The following is a 16,592-nucleotide window of genomic DNA, read 5'->3' on the forward strand; positions in this document are numbered from 1 at the left end:
TAGCTCCCAAGATCCTCTGAAAGGAAAATCGTTTTCAAGCAATTTAGGATGATAAAATCAGATCCATGTTCTCTTGGAAACAGTCATTATAAACTTATCTCCCTTACTAGAAACTGTCTTTTTGATATTGAGGGGAAAAAAATGTATTTTTATGTTTAGGTTATACTTTAATTCTAAATAAGGATTTTTGCTTTACTATAAAACACTGAGGAAATTAAGGGTTGTGTGTTGAGAAAGGAATCTGTAGGTAGGCATTAAAGGGACTCCTTATAATGCATGTTCTGTAAAGACAAAGAAATCATGATGATCTGAGTTCACTGTAAAATTCTCAAGGCATAAATAGGTCTCCAGCACTCAGTTACTAGTAACTACTTAAATTTGTGATTTACTTTGGTGAGTGCTTCTAAGAATTGCCCAAAAGTACCTTTTTTTTTTTTTTTAGTTTAGAAAATATAGTTTATTTAAGAAAGTAAACTGGTGAGAGAGAAAAAGAGGGAATTCACCTTCCCAAGGGAGGGGAGGAGGCCAAAGCTTAAGAAAACATGGCCTGGCCGTAGCTCCAAGAGCACATGACCACAATAGCTTAGCAAGGCAGTGACCCAAAAGTACCTTTAAATCTCAAGTGCTATCATTATCTCATCTCTCTTTGTTTTGCCCCCCAAAATAAAGTGGTCTCATTATAAAAAGTAAGGCTATTTCATAGGTTCAACCATGAAAGACTTTCTTTAAACAGAACAGCCTGTACAGCCCATACAAGTAGAGAAAAAGGTAATCACTCTTTACAGCACTACCACAGGAAATTAACCCTTTGCACTCAGAATCATCTCATCGATCATCTACCAGCAACTCGACTGCACTTTTTTACAAAATGAATCACTTCATATTAAACAGTACAGCATTGGGGCCAACTGTTTTATTGCAATGACATTTCACCTATAATGGAATTTTGGACACCAAGGAAATTATTTATGACAAAAAAAATCAAAATTCTGTATCTCATATTTTTCTAACATGCGGTAACATGGGCAACAGTCACCAACATGCATTGAGATTCACTGATATATGTTGTGCAGTAGTAATTTGTTTGAAGTCTTCCACCTGGTGCTTCTCCATTCAAGTAGACAACGCAGTCTCATTTTCTTCCTCTCACATTAATAATATGTAATTTATTGTTCAGTCTTTGCATGACTACAAAAGCATTTCATACATTCTCTTTCTAAGTAATGCCAGCTGATTTTTTACATCTCAGTATACATGTCATCTCTTCATTTGCTTTTTTGTGCAATTTGAATGGAAAACTTCAAAAACAACATACAAGCCGGGCTAGGTGCTCAGCCTGTAGTCCCGCGCTTGGGAGGCTGAGGTGAATGGATTGCCTGAGCCCGTGGGTTCGAGACCTGCCTGGGCAACTTGGCGAGACCTCATCTCTACAATAAATCAAAAAATTAGCCAGGCGTGGTAGCACGCACCTGTATTTCCAGCTACTTGAAAAGCTGAGGTGGAAGGATCGCCAGAGCCCAGCAGGTTGAGGCTGCGGTGGCCGGGAGCATGCCACTGCACTCCAGTCTGGGCGACAGAGTGAAACTCCAACTCAAAAAAAAAAAAAAAAAAATACATTTTTGAAAAATTTGCACTGGCATAAGTTTGTATGGTATAATCACCAGCAACCTCTTTATGACCCCTCAGAGGGGACATCTGAGTCCAAAGGGCTAAGTTAAGAGTTTCCCAGGCCTAGAAAGAAAACACCTGTGAAAAAGGTATTTTCAGCAGAGTGTGGTGGTTCATGCCTGTAATCTCAGCACTTTTCAGCAGGGTGTGGGAGGCAGAGATGAGAGGATTGCCTGAGCCCACTGACTCGAGACCAGCCTGGGCAACTTGGAGAAACCTTGTCTCTACAAGAAAAAAAAAATTAGCTGGGCATGGTGGCACACACCTGTAGTCCCAGCTACTTGGAAGGCAGAGGCGGAAGGATTGCCTGAGCCCAGCAGGTCAAGGCTGCAGTGGCCCATGAGCATGCATGCCACTGCACACCAGCCTGGGCACAGTGAGACTCCAACTCAAAAAACAAAAAAGAAAAAGATATTTTCCTCTTTCTTCTGAGAATAACTCCTTCCACATTAAATATATGGGCAAATTAACTTGCTATTTATACTCATGAGTAACATGATATAGGTTTCTGGTTTTGACAAATCACCATGAAAATTATGAAATAACAAAATACTCTTTATTTCAGAATACTATTACACATACATTAAAAACTCCCAAGAGAGACTTCTCTCATTCATACAATTTTATTTCTGTAATATACAGTGTAAAGAAGTAATTACTTACATCTAACAATAAAGAAACCAGAAACAGGAAAATTTCAGACATATTTTTCTACCTACTTGCACCAGGAATGAGCAAGCCAGTTGAGACCTTCTAGTTGATAATCTCGGAGCTCCAGATTCTCCCCTCCTAAATATGTTGGTTGTTTCTTTAAAGCTACAAATCGTGGTCTCTGCTTCAGGGCCTAAAAAGCAGAAATTGACAAAGCCCAGGTCTGAGAAAAATCTTCTTCTTGCTTTTATGTTAAAATTCTAGTTACAATTTATGTGCTTTGCACCAAAGCGTAACATTTTAAATTTCACATATATTCCCAAAGTCAGAGCTCAGTACAAAATAAAGTATTTTTTAGCTAACTTGTTCCTTTCCTGAAATAAGTTTGTGACCATCATTAAGTAGCATTTTATTTTTCTATCTTCTCTACCATACGACAGTGAGTGTCCTATGTTCAGAGAGTTATCTTTATGTTAACTTATTCTAAAAAGTACAAAACAATGCCTCTGGGAAAATCTATAACATGCTTAAATGCAGTTGAACTTTACCATAAGAGGACTGATAAATTCTAAAATGCAGCCCACCTACCTTAAACCCCCCAACTGCATGAGTTTGGTTTTCTGAAGGGAAGGTTGCTATTTTTCACTTCCAATGGTTTGAAGAATAGCACTCTAGAAAGGCCAAGTATCTATGGTTTGCACAAAAGATGGATTCTGTGGCCAAATCAGTTTGAGAAACAATGGATCAAAAAGTTATACAAATTTTTTCACTCATGACTTCTCAAAGTCCACCGTGTGCGTCCATAGTGGGAATTTACAGAGGAAATTAATTCAAAAATGAATCCCAAAGTTATTTGGCCACAAAAGTCTTTTATCGGGGAGCATTTCTCATCACGAGAAGTATCATTTCAGTTGACAGTATGTGATAAGGTATTTACTGATGGCTTCAGCATTTCTGCAAGGGCACCTGGCAGAAAACTAAACATGATTCCTCATTCTCACCCTCCAAAAACCAGCCATTCATCCACACTGGCCAAACTTACCCCGTAACTGTTCTCCCAATTAATCCTTCCATACCACTGCTACTTCCTTGTCCTCACACCATGTCTTCATTCATAAACTGCTACAATGTCTTACCACAGGGCCTTCTGGCTTTAATAATTACTTACTCCAGGGATTCCTACACACTGCCATCAAGCCAGGCGTGGGGTGGCTCAAGCCTGTAATCCCAGCACTTTGGGAGGCCAAGGTAAGAGGACTGCCTGAGTCCAGGGGTTCAAGACCAGCCTGGGCAACTTGGTGAGACCTCATCTCTACAAATCAAAAAATTCTACACATCAAAAAATTAGTTGGGCATGGTGGTGCGTGCCTATAATACCAGCTACTTGAAAGGCTGAGGTAGAAGGATCGCTTGGGCCCAGCAGGTAGAGGCTGTGGTGGCCATGAGCATGCCACTCACTGCACTCCAGCCTGGGTGACAGAGCATTAGATGAAGCTTTCTAAATAAAATACTGCTTTCAGTCTGCTGCTCTACTCAGTAGGATACCAATACCCATAGAATAAAGTCAAAATGCCCTTCAAGGCAATCAAGATACTGCGTTCACCAATATCAAACCCCTGCCCACCCCTGGTGTCTAGTAGTTCTCCTATTGCAGACTCTTTCTCTTGATACCTTTCATGGGAAGGCAATACCCTGATACCCCTCTTGTCTATCTATCCAGCAGCATGAATCCATTCTTTAAGGGCCAAATAGTTCAAACACCACAACCTCCTCTTAAAACGCCTTCAATGACCACCAGTGCTCAGAGACTTCTAACTCTGTACTCCTCTGACCACATATTCTTTTATCACACTCATTTGACCTATACTTAAACACTGGTTTTCACAGATAGAACTCTGGTGCCATTATCTTGAATGTCAACTTCTGAGAGACAGAGTCCATGTCTGCTAAACACTTTTATTACTTTAGGCACCCCAAGCAACCACTTTCTAGGCGGAATAAATTCCAAAAAAGGAAAATGATTTGTACAGCCAATGTAGCAAATAGGTATATACAAGAACTTTCTAACTATAAATCCAAAGACATCCCCTTTTACTATCATTTTTCTCTCTTTTTTATTTTTAAGGATGAGATTTCACTGTCACTCAAGCTGGAGTACAGGGTTTCAATCAAAGCTCACTGCAGTCTCAAACACCTAGGTTCAAGAGATCCTCCCACCTCAACCTCCCAAGTAATTGGGATTACAGGTGCATGTCACCACGCCTGGCTTCACCTCTCTTTTAAAGTGCCTAAATTCTTTCATGTATTCTCCACAATATCTCTATTTCTAATTCTGTAAATTACAAGACTAAGCTGGGCACAGTGGCTTACGCCTATAACTCTAGCACTTTGGGAGGCCTAGGCAAGAAAACTGCGCCTAGGAGTTATAGACCAGTCTAAGCAACATAAAATGTACAAAAAATTTTAAAAATATATTAGCTTGGCATGGTGGTGAGCATCTGTAGCCCTGAGGCAGAAGGATCACCTGACCCCAAGAGGATGAGGCTGCAGTGAGCCATGATGGTGCTACTGTACTACAGCCCAGGCAACAGAGTGAGACACAGACTCAAAATAAATAAATAAAATAAATTACAAGATTAATGGAGTCACCAAAGCCATTATATAATTCATCCTCTCCTTTAGTTTTTTTCTTTAATATCACATCATACTTAAGTCATCTTTTTCCACTTTAAAATGGGAATCATCATTTACCTTCATAATATTTTCTCTTCTCAGTATCAGACCAACCCTTTGTGTTGGTACATCTTTCCCATGAAAAACTAAAAGCTAACAACTACCACACCTTGCATTCTCTTGTTGGGATGGTTTTTGAGTTGTTCCTACTGTGGAAGCCGTCAATGCAGTTCTGAAACTTCTTTCCAATGAGGGCTTCATCTTCCCAGCTACACTCTGAATAGGGCAGTCCCATCCATTTGCATAGATATTCAGGTTCATTTGAAGGTGCCGGCTTCCGACTGTGAGCTATTTCACATATAAAAATTTATAGATCAGCAACTGCCAAAGGTGGAAAGTGACATTTTGTTTTATGTATAACCAGTGAAACACCTGTGACAAAACTGTAACTGACCTGCAAGACATGAACTACTTTGAAATGCTGAACTGAAATGCTCTGGAATTTATTTATAAATAAGATCTCTCACTTACCTGGAAAATCTGTTTGACCCAATGTAGATTTACTTGTCTTCACAGCTAAACAAATGCAAAGAAAGACAGAAGTTATAATCATAACCAAGAAAAAAAAGAGATTTTATGTTCTATGAATAAGAAGGCAAATACATTCAATCTCACATCTTAAAAACATCTTGTTCTCACCTCCCTCTCAAGCTATCACTTCATTTCTTTTTTTCTCTTTACAACATAACTCTCTCAAAGAGTTGTTTATATTTGCTGTCCCCTCTCACTGTGTCTTGAATCCACCCCAATCAGGCCTGCACCTCCACTACTCAATGTATCCGTTTCACCAGTGCCATATCTTCTGCCAAATTCATGGATCAAGTCACCATCTTCATCATCCTTGACTCCCTTCCAGCCGGATTACCACTTGGCTTCCAGAACACCCTCTCTCGGCTCTCCTCCTGTCTCACTGGCTGTTCTTTCTCAGTTTCCTTTGCTAGTTTCTTTCTGACTTCCAAAATCTGGAATGTTCTCAGACTTCCTCTTCTCACCATGTGTACTCTATTTCTGATGACCTTGTTAAATCTTTGGCTTTAAATACTATCTCTATACTGGTAAGTTCCCAAAATTAAATATCTAGCCGAGACTAAGTGTTCTAAGCTTCAGACCCACATATGCTCCAGCCTTCACAATACTCTCCACTTAGATGACTAAGAATACCAAACTTATAAATATCAAAATAAGCTCTTGGTTTCTACTCTAAAAATCAACTCTTCCCTTCATCTTTCCATTTCAGTAAATGGAACCTCTATTCTCAGGCCAAAAACCTTAACATCATCCTTAACGTCTTTCTCTCCTCTCATCCCTCATGTCCAAATTTACCAGCAAATCTTGTTAGCTTTCCCTCCAAAATAAATCTGGGCATCTGTCTACTCTCAAAAAGTAAACCTACAAAAGACATTTTTTAAATGTACATAATTCCCAAAAGCAAAAGTCATTATTCCTTGAGCTACAACATAGTTAAAACAGATTTCCGTGCACTCACCTATTATTCTTTCTACTATCTGATACTGTTTATTCAACTCTGAGGCCAGCTCCTGTTGGCAATTGAAATATTCCACATCTTCAGGAGAAACTTTTCCTAACCTGGATGCCAGACAGACAGAAAAGTACACATTAATTAGAATTTGGTGATCCATACACAATACAACAAAGCAAAAGTCCAAGTTGGAAAAGAAAACCTATTTTTTTCCCATCTGTCCCTTTAGTAATCTTTACTTGTAATTAGGCTGGAGATTTTATTTTTAAAAAAAAAAACACATAAGGAAAACACTGAAAACCTTAGACTCACAGAAGGATATATACCAGTTGTTTACCTCTCTGATGTGTCCCATCTAAAAAGAAACCTAAAAATAACTACACTTCAGCCAGGTACAGTGGCTCACACCTGTAATCCCAGCACTTTGGGAAGCAGAGGTGAAAGGATTACCTGAGCTCAGGTTCAAGATCAGCCTTGGCAACTTGGCAAGACCTCATATAAACAATACATCAAAAAATTAGCCAGGCGTGTTGGCGCGTGCCTGTGGTTCCGGCTACTTTGAAGGCTGAGGCAGGTGGATTGCCTGACCCCAGCAGGTTAAGGCTGGTGTAGCCATGAGTGTGCCACTGCACGACAGCTTGGGCGACAGAGGTGCCAACTCAAAAAAAAACAAAAACAAAAACAACACACACACAAAAACTATTCATGTGATTCATGTGACAAATTCATATACCAAAAGAGATCCAGACAATAAAACTGTCTTTCAGACTTAGAAGAAAACATAGGCCAGGCGTGGCGGCTCATGCCTATAATCCCAGCCCCTTGGGAGGCTGAGGCAGGAGGACTGCTTGAGGCTAGGAGTTTGAGACCACCCTGGGACACATAACAAGACTCCATCTCTACCAAAAAAAGAGAGAGAGAGAAAATAGCCAGGTACTGTGTTGCGCCTGTGGTCGCAGCTACTTGGGAGGCTGAGGCAGGATGATCACCTGAGCCCAGGAGTTCGAGGCTGCAGTGAGCTAAGATCATCTCACTGTACTCCAATCTGGGTGGAGATTAAGACCCTATTATTGTATTTCAGGGAAAAAAATATTTTCTCTCATACATGAGTAAGTTTTAGAATTAAACATGACTTTTTTGTGAAACTATAGTTATTCTTAGTACCAAAAATCTTTAAAATAACAACTTCGTATTATGTACTACTGTGTTTCAGAGGATTTCAAATTTCTAACTGCTTTACAAATGTGTATCTTAGGGGTACATATTTTTACTTTTGAGTCAAAGGAAACACATGTAACTTACTAAGTAGCACATTTTGCATGGTAGTAAAACCAAAATTGTTCAACCATCTGTCCATATTCCTGACACAAAAATTCCTGATCTTGACACCTCTTATTACTCAGTTTATGCTTGTGTGTGCTGTAGCTCCACATATTTCCCACATGCAGCAAAACACATTCAAAGTTGTAAGTAAAGTAAAAACACAATGGGTTAATCACAGTTTTAGACGTTATCTAATTGTTTCCTTCACATCATTTCTGCAAACTACATAAAACTAGAATTTAAGTGTACCACAACCCAGAGTTCCAGAGTATTAACTCTTCACAATTAAATCATCCCAGGTGCTTAAGAGAACAAGCTCCAAACTCAAGCTGCTAAAATTCAGATCCTGGGTTCACCACAGAATTGCTTTGTGTTGTACCCATCCCATCTATAAAACAGGGGTAACAGTACAAATTTCATGCATTTACAGTGAATATAAAAAAGATAAGGTGTGAACAATGAGCAGTGAGCTAGTTATTATTATTTATTCCAAAAACTTGGCAGTCATATACAAAAATATATAGTGTCTTCAAGTCACAATTTTTTTTTTTTTTTTTGAGTCAAAAGGGTCTCATTCTGTCACCTAGGCTGGAGTGCAGCAGCACACTCACGGCCACCACAGCCTCGACCTGCTGGGCTCAGGTGACCTGCTTCCACTTCAGTTTCCAAGTAGCTGGAAATATAGGCATGCGCCACCACGCCCAGCTAATTTTTTGATTTATTGTAGAGACGAGGTCTCGCCAAGTTGCTCAGGCTGGTCTCAAACCCATGGGGTTCAGGCAATCCTCTCACCTCGACCTCCCAAAGTGCTGGGATTACAGGCTTGAGCTACCATGCCCGGCCAGGTCACAATTTTATAAAATAGAACTGTTGGTGGCTCCACGTTCAGATGTTAAAGGCAAAATCTGAGATCCCAGATAGCTATGTTTTTCATGTATTATTAAAAAACCTTCCCTTCCCTCAGGCTACAAATATATTTCTTTAGTCCATATGGAAAATGTACCATTGTTTTATTTCATCCTCTTTTTTCTTGAAGTTCTCTAGTTTTTTTAGGCCCTTCACTTTCTGTTGCTGTAAGGATTCTTCACTCTCCCATGTGCTGTGGATATAAGACCAACCCTTCCACTTGATGAGGTACTGGATTTCACCTTCATCCTTTTCATTGTCAAAGTCACCACTGGGGTCTCCATTAGCTTCAATCGCATATACTGTAGTAGAAGCTCCAGTGGCTGCAAAAGGATTAAATGACCTTTAAAGAGAGTATATTGACCCAGACATTGAAAAGCTTTCCAAGCAAGCAATTCTCTCGAGAGTCTCTTTTTTGGATGAAGCATCAAATAAGTATACTTGAAATAAATAGAAACAAACACAAGATGGACTCAATCAATCATTTCAAATATTTTTAAAATACAAGCCCAATTTTTATCATATCCCAAAACTTACAGATGAAATTAAAGAAATCCCTTATCCAAACACAATAGGGCAGTAACAAACTTTTGTTTGGCCCTTACTAATTCAGAAAACAAATTCCTCTCTCTAAGAATAAGAAAAGAAAGCCAAAATATCCTCCTCCCCCTTACCCAAAATTCCCTGTTAACTCTTTTAACCTCAAGTAAAGCCAGAATAGAAAAAAAGACAAAATAAACAATATTATGTACTATTTTGATATTTCCTTTATAGAAAGGCTACTTTAATGCAACTTAGTTATGAAATATCTAAATTAAATTTATATTAAAAAATCTTCATGATTATCCATTCCAAATATATATTTAACCAGTTTAACATTTTTACAAAGAAATTCAGAAACAACTAAAGGTAGACTGACTTAATGTTAACAAACAGGAATCTCTGCTCTATCAATGCTTTATAAAACATTAACACTCATCTAATTTAAAATCTTAGAGACATATTAGACACATTCCTTTGTCCTCAGCTCTGAAACATGAAGATGAGGTCAGAAAGCCTTCTATATTTCATAGTAAATACAAACATGAACTGAAATTCATCACATCAGACTTAAAATACATAAAATCTGAGCCTCTTACTGAGCAGATATAAAAAGTCATTAGCTTCCCAAATACACATACCTCCTTTCTTTCCCAGTCTTGAATCTAAGACCTTTTCAATAGTTTCACTATTATCCTGTTGTTCATCAACTCCTTCTCCAGTCATTTCAATGAGATCATCTGAGTCAGTCTCAAAGTCATCATCTTCTTTATAACTACAAGAGGAATAATGCTGAATAAATGAGACACTATGTTTTCAGAATCAATCACTGCCACATATAACATCCCTAGAATAAGAAACCATACCCTTTTGGTCCCAACATGGTGTATAGATTTGCCATTCAGTGGGCTCAACGCTTGTTTTTCTTCCCACTTAAAGTACTGATGCAAACTCAGAGATAACTAAAGGAAGTCTAACTCGTATTTCAAAATAGAAACACTATATTTATACTAATTTGTGCAACCAAGATACAAAAAACTATAAGGACACTCCTATTTTTCAGTGCAGATCATTACTATGTAAACAAGCAAACTATCACAAAGAAAAAAAAAACTTACTACTACTTCATCAGGAAAAAACAAGCAATAGTTCTGTCTCCCAGTAACAAGAACATGAAATTTAAGTACTACCAAACTGTTGGGAACTTCAACACACATACTTCTTGGCAATAAAATATTAAAATATAACCTTCCACAATTACAACAAAAAAGAAAAAAAAATCCTGGATACAGTACAGTTATAGTAAGAAAAAGTGCTAGGCTACAAACTGACATACTCAAAGCCTAGCCCTAGCTTTGAAATTATTAATTGGATACACTGGACAAGTTATTAGTATCTCCAGGACTCAGTTTCACCGTCTCTAAGAAGATAAAAGAAAGCCCTAAAATCCTCTAAAGAGAAATTCTCTAAAAGAAATTTGTTCTTTGAGTCCTATAAAGGAAAACATTAGTATTTGCAAATATCTATTTCTTTATTTCACTTTCCATAATGCTTCATATCATTTAGTAAACTTGATGTAACTATTATATGCAAGTATCGATACATAAGCTGAACCTCAGAAAAATGTGTGTGATTCAAGGAGCAATTCAGAAGTGAGAATACAATCCAAACATCTTTCCTAAAAAAGACGGTTATGAAAGATAATGCCACTAAGCCAGAAGTGAGAATACAATCCAAACATCTTTCCTAAAAAAGACGGTTATGAAAGATAATGCCACTAAGCCACTATCAACAGATTATGAACTTGAAGCAGTTCCCTTTACAGGAAGAAAGGCTTGAAATGAACTACTGCTACTGTTTTCATATTCCTCTTGGCTCAACATCATCTTTTTGCAAGAAAGCTGAACCACATTTCCGAAAGCAACTTCCAGACAAAGGCTGTTATTTTTACCTGAATTTATCAGAACCAAGCTCTAACCAACTACCCATGCTCACACCAATGAGAAGCTTCTGGGACACAACTTACCTAACATTTTTAGCTGCTCTTCGACGAGTTTGCCTTTTTGGAGCTTCATCATCATCATCATCATCATCAGAAGAATCATGCTTTTTTCTCTTTCCACGCTGAATCTTAGGTTGTTTTTTAACACGAGGTTTGGGAACTGTTCTAAAATGAGAAGAGAAAAAAAATGGCAAGGTTTGTACTCTAACATCTGGTGTCTACTTCAAATCTATATAACAATATTTCCCAGAGCAGTGGTACATATGTAGGAACATAAATTCACTTGGGAAATGTTACAGATGCATATTACTGGGTCGTATTTCCCAAAATTCTAATTTACTAGAAATTTGCATTTTCTTTTTCTTTTGAGTTGGAGTCTCACTCTGTTGCCCAGACTGGAGTGCAGTGGCCGCTCCCGGCCACCGCAGCCTCGACCTGCTGGGCTCCAGTGATCCTTCCGCCTCAGCCTTCCGAGTAGCCAGAATTACAGGCGCGCGCTACCACACCCAGCTAATTTTTTTTTTATTTTATTGTAGAGATGAGGTCTTGCCTGCCCAGGCGGGTCTCGAACCCGTGGGCTCGGGCAATCCACTCACCTCAGCCTCCCAAAGGAGCGGGATTACAGGCTGAGCCATCAAGCTCGGCCAAAATTTGCATTTTCAACAAGGTGATTCTAATGCTGATAATCCTCATCATTTATGGGAGAGACAGTGACTAGTTCACAACCGTTCATCAGAATCACCTGACGTAAAAATATACACATAGCATGTTACTGATGGTATCTCTTTGGTGAGCAATTTGAAAATATATATTAAACTTAAAAATATAACAATTTTACTTGTAGGTATTAAGCCTACAGATATTTACCAGTATAGGCATAATACGGTATTCACTGTAGCATTATTTGCAGTAACCAAAGACTAGAAAAACTAAATATTCTTCAACTGTAAACTGAACGGTACTATTTAGTCATAAAAATAGAGTACTATGCAGTCATAAAAAAAGAAAAAGGTAGTTTTCTGTATACTGTTACAGAAGATTTCCAAGATAAGGAACAAAAAGCAGGCCAGGTATGGTGGCTCATGCCTATAATCCCAGCACTTTGGGAGGCCAAGGTGGGAGGATTAATTGAACCCACTGAGCCCATGAGTTTGAGACAAGCCTACACAACACAGCAAAACTGTCTCCAAAACAAAAAAAAAATTTTTTTTTTAAATCAAAAAATTTGCTGGACATGGCGGAGTGTGCCTGTAGTCCCAGTATTTGGTAGGCTATGGTGGAAGGATGATTTGAGCCTAGGAGATGAAGGCTGTCGTGAGCCATGATCATGCCACTGCACTCCAGCCTGGGCAACAGAGTGAGGTCCCATCCCAAAAAAAAAGAATGAGAAGCATGGAAAAATATTATCTGTGTAAAGAAAGTATAGGCATATGTGCATTAAAAATACCTGGAAGACTACAGACCTACTGAAACAGACTAGGGAGATGGCCCCTTTGTTGATTCCCATGCACAGCCAGGACTAAGAGCTACCGTCTAGAAGCTCACATAGGAAATCCCTAAATATTCCATCAGTGATAAAAAAAAAGGTGAAAGTAGTAAAAGATGGAGGAAAGTAAAAACTCACAATCACATTTATCTGTTTCTCTCATATCTAACATAACCAACCCTAGACAGATGATCAGTAAATAATACTTATTCAGTAAATAATGCTTAAAATTCTAGAAGACGGACTGTAGCAATGTTTCAGTCTTGAAACAAGATGGAAGAAGACAACTCAGTTAATTTATTTCCCTACTGGGGTTGGGGCAAAGTACAGTGTCCCAGCCTAAAGCTGGGTGTGGTGGCTCACACCTGTAATCCCAGCACTTTGGGAAGTCCAGGTGGGAGGACTGCTCGAGCCCAAGACCAGCCTAGGCATAGAATGACCAGGTCTCTATAAAAATAAATAAATAAGTTGGGCATAGTGGCATGCACCTGTATACTCAGAAGGCTAAGGTGGAAGGATCATCTGAGTCCCAGAAATGTAGGCTGCGATATCCAGGCTGGAGTGCAGTGGCACGATCACAGCTACCACAGCCTCAATCTCCTGGGCTCAGGTGATCCTTCCGTCTTAGCCTCCCGTTTAGCTGGGACTACAGACCCATACCACCACACCTGGCTAATTTTTAAATGTATCGTAAAGATGAGGTCTCGCCAAGTTGTCCGGGCTGGTCTTGAACCCCTTGGGTCAGCAATACCCTAGCCTCCACGACAGAGAGAGACTCCAACTCAAAAACAAAAAAGCAAAACAAAAAAAATATTTCACTTAATCAGAATTCAAATTTAGTGTTCTTTGTCGTCACACTATAAATTAGAAACGTTCATCTATAAAAGCTGTTTTTAGCTCTCAGGCCATACAAAACTAGGTGGTGGGTAGGATTTGACTTGAAGGTCATAGTCAGCTGATCCCATCCCACGCAGGTAAATTTTCCTGGGGCCTTTCTGCATCCTGCCTTCCTTTTCCTGTCATTAGTATCTTAGGTTGTCAACTGTCCTAACAAAAATTACCATAATTTGCTGCTATCTCAGCCTACCTACTTCTCTACACAACCAGACTCTTTGCTTAGTGTTATATAGATTATATGAACAAGGCAATAAACACTCAAGTATGCTTTAAACCAGGTAAACAGTGTTTTAAACTTAAGAATTGGTTCTCCCAAAAAGAGCTTAAACCCTAGCCAAACACACCGGGAGTTTTACTGAAAGTGGAAGACAAGTGCACCCCACCATAGCCAGTTGCCACAAAGAAAGAGGCAATAAGATCTGCAACGCAGACTGGCACAAGATGAACCACAGACATCTGAAACCCCGAGTCATAACACATCCTATATGATTTAGGACCTCATCCAGCATGACATCATCCTTTCCAATCTAAGGCAATGAAGTTCACCCAAAAGCAGAGATCTTAAGCAAACAGTGCACCTTCTAGGGACAGGTCTCCTGGCTTTCACTTTCTTTTGTTCTGGTTCACTCTCTGCACTGGTGCCTTGCTCTTGTTCGTCCTCTGAAGGCTCCCGTTTCCATTTTTCTCTGCAATCAAAAGCAAAACAGAATTATTTTTTTCCAGAAGAAGCCTCCAAACTAAATAATCTGACAAAACCAATTTTAAACTGACAAAACCAATCTCAATCTGATTATCCAAAAAGCAGAACACGCATATTTTAGATAAACTGAAAAAGACTTATTCTCGCTCTATTTAAATTTTGGTTGTGATCCTTTCTGAACTATGTAATACTATTCATAATTTATCTTTGGTAACAAAAATAAATAAAAATGGAAACCACATTTTTAAAAACTGTACTACTAAAACTGACAAGATTGAAGTCATGATATATACTAAATCAGTGGTTCCAATTTTAGCATATATACGAACCAATTAAAAGGTTTGTTGAAAAAGAGTACTGAGCTCTAGTCACAGAGTTTCTGATTCAGTAGGTCTCAGGTGAGATCTAAAAATATGAATTTTTAAAAATTCACAGATAATGCTAATACTGGGTAGAAACTTTTTTGAGAACCACTATACTAAATATTTAAGTGTCTAGAATAGATCTGAGGAAACAGTTCCTAAAATTATTTTCAATAATAAGCCTACCATGTAACTAAATAATCAGCTAGGGGTATAGTTTTTAATAATTATTAGATAAGGTAGGTGGTGTTCCTTTGTTCTTTGAGATCTTAGAAGGCCTGAAAGAGCCATAATCTACAGGTGTCCTACTACCCTAAATAGTTTTAGTTTACTTGAAAACAAACAAGACACCAGAGGGACCCAGCTCATTTTTCACCTTAGAGAGGAAAGAAGAAATATATAATAGTTATATATTTAGCTAGGCATGAAATACCTAGAATAAAACAGATAGGCAAGTGTCTGGGATTTCTCTGCAAATAAAACAATTACCATTGTGCCTCTGGGTCCTTTTATAAGGAATGAAGCCTGCTAAAGACAACTGCTGCAGAACTGCAAAGACAAATCCAATGTCCTTCATGGAAGAATAGGTCAAAGTAAAAGTGTAACCTGGTTACAAGAGGTGGCTGATCTGCAGGTTTTAGAAAACCTTCCTAAAAGCTACAGCAGTCATCCTAGACCTGAACTGGTAGACACCTCTGGGAAATAAATAAAAAAAATTCAGGCCCTCCATGAACACTAAACAGAGCATTTTTATGTATATTACTCAACTTCTACTAGCACTGTGTGTTTTCATATCCATTCCCCAACAGCAGATGAACTCCTTATGTGCCAGGCCTTGTTGTTCATCTTCATACCTGTTTAGCCAAAGGCAGGCACAAGGAGATGTCCTTTTGTTAAGAAGAAAAAAAATCACTTATGTTCACCAAGGAGCACAAATTAGTCTATCAGACAAATGGACAGTGTTTTTGGAAGGATAGTGATAAAATAGTAAGTCCTGTTCATATTGCCTAATCCCCTTCTCCCTTCTCCTTCTTCTTTTGAGCTGGAGTCTCTCTCTGTTGCCCAGGCTAGAGTGCCTCAACCTGCTGGGCTCAGACAATCCTTCTGCTACAGACTTCCAAGTAGCTGGGACTACAGGTGTGCACCACCATGCCCAGTTATTTTTTTTATTTATTGTAGAGATGAGGTCTAGCCAAGTTGCCCAGGCTGATCTCGAACCTGTGGGTTAAGGCAATCCTGTCACCTCAGTCTCCCACCACCTCACTTTCCCAAAGTGCTTGGATTCTAGGCGTGAGCCGCCACACCTGCCCAGTTTCTCCTTAAAACAAAGATCTTGTATCTAACCACACTCTGGGCACCTGTGCAATTCTGCAACCCTAGAGCCTAGTACAATAAATGTTTGCTAAAGAATTCAAGGAGTCGGGTGCGGAGGCTCATGCCTGTAATCCCGGCACTTTGGGAGGTGGAGGCAAGAGGACTGCCTGAGTCCACGGGTTCAATCACTGTGCCGGCCCAGTTTCTCTTTGAAACAAAGATCTTATATCTAACCACACTCTGGGCACCTGTTTAATTCTGCTTCCCTAGAGCCTAGTACAATAAATGTTTGCTAAAGAATTCAAGGAGTCGGGCGCAGTGGCTCACGCCTGTAAACCCAACACTTTGGGAGGTGGAGGCGAGAGGACTGCCTGAATCCACGGGTTCGAGACCAGCCTGGGCAATATGGCGAGACCTCGACTCTACAACAAATCAAAAAAAAGTAGCCGGGAGTGGTGGTGCACGCCTATCGTTCCAGCTACTTGGAAGGCTGAGGCGGAAGGATCGCCTGAGCCCACGAAGTCAAGGTT

At 39.2% G+C, this 16,592-nt stretch overlaps 1 protein-coding gene across 3 annotated transcripts in view; it reads right to left on the reverse strand.

Moving 5' to 3' along the window:
• CHD2 (chromodomain helicase DNA binding protein 2) overlaps positions 1 to 16,592 on the reverse strand; it is a 131,138-nt gene that overhangs the window by 76,631 nt on the left and 37,915 nt on the right. For 2 of the 3 annotated variants that reach the window (XM_021709227.1, XM_008051272.2), the window contains exons 6-13: positions 14,265 to 14,372; positions 11,328 to 11,468; positions 9,943 to 10,076; positions 8,859 to 9,084; positions 6,539 to 6,639; positions 5,524 to 5,568; positions 5,162 to 5,340; positions 2,388 to 2,512 (exon numbers count right to left, since the gene is read on the reverse strand). In XM_021709227.1, coding sequence (XP_021564902.1) covers positions 2,388 to 2,512; positions 5,162 to 5,340; positions 5,524 to 5,568; positions 6,539 to 6,639; positions 8,859 to 9,084; positions 9,943 to 10,076; positions 11,328 to 11,468; positions 14,265 to 14,372 — 1,059 coding nt within the window. Of the gene's footprint in view, positions 1 to 2,387; positions 2,513 to 5,161; positions 5,341 to 5,523; positions 5,569 to 6,538; positions 6,640 to 8,858; positions 9,085 to 9,942; positions 10,077 to 10,419; positions 10,463 to 11,327; positions 11,469 to 14,264; positions 14,373 to 16,592 lie in introns of those variants that run through there. The other variant, XM_008051273.2, reaches the window with a different exon arrangement.

The sequence above is a fragment of the Carlito syrichta genome, unplaced genomic scaffold (genome assembly GCF_000164805.1).
Source record: "Carlito syrichta isolate Samal-C Ts95f unplaced genomic scaffold, Tarsius_syrichta-2.0.1 Scaffold169260, whole genome shotgun sequence".
Taxonomy (NCBI): Eukaryota; Metazoa; Chordata; class Mammalia; order Primates; family Tarsiidae; genus Carlito; species Carlito syrichta.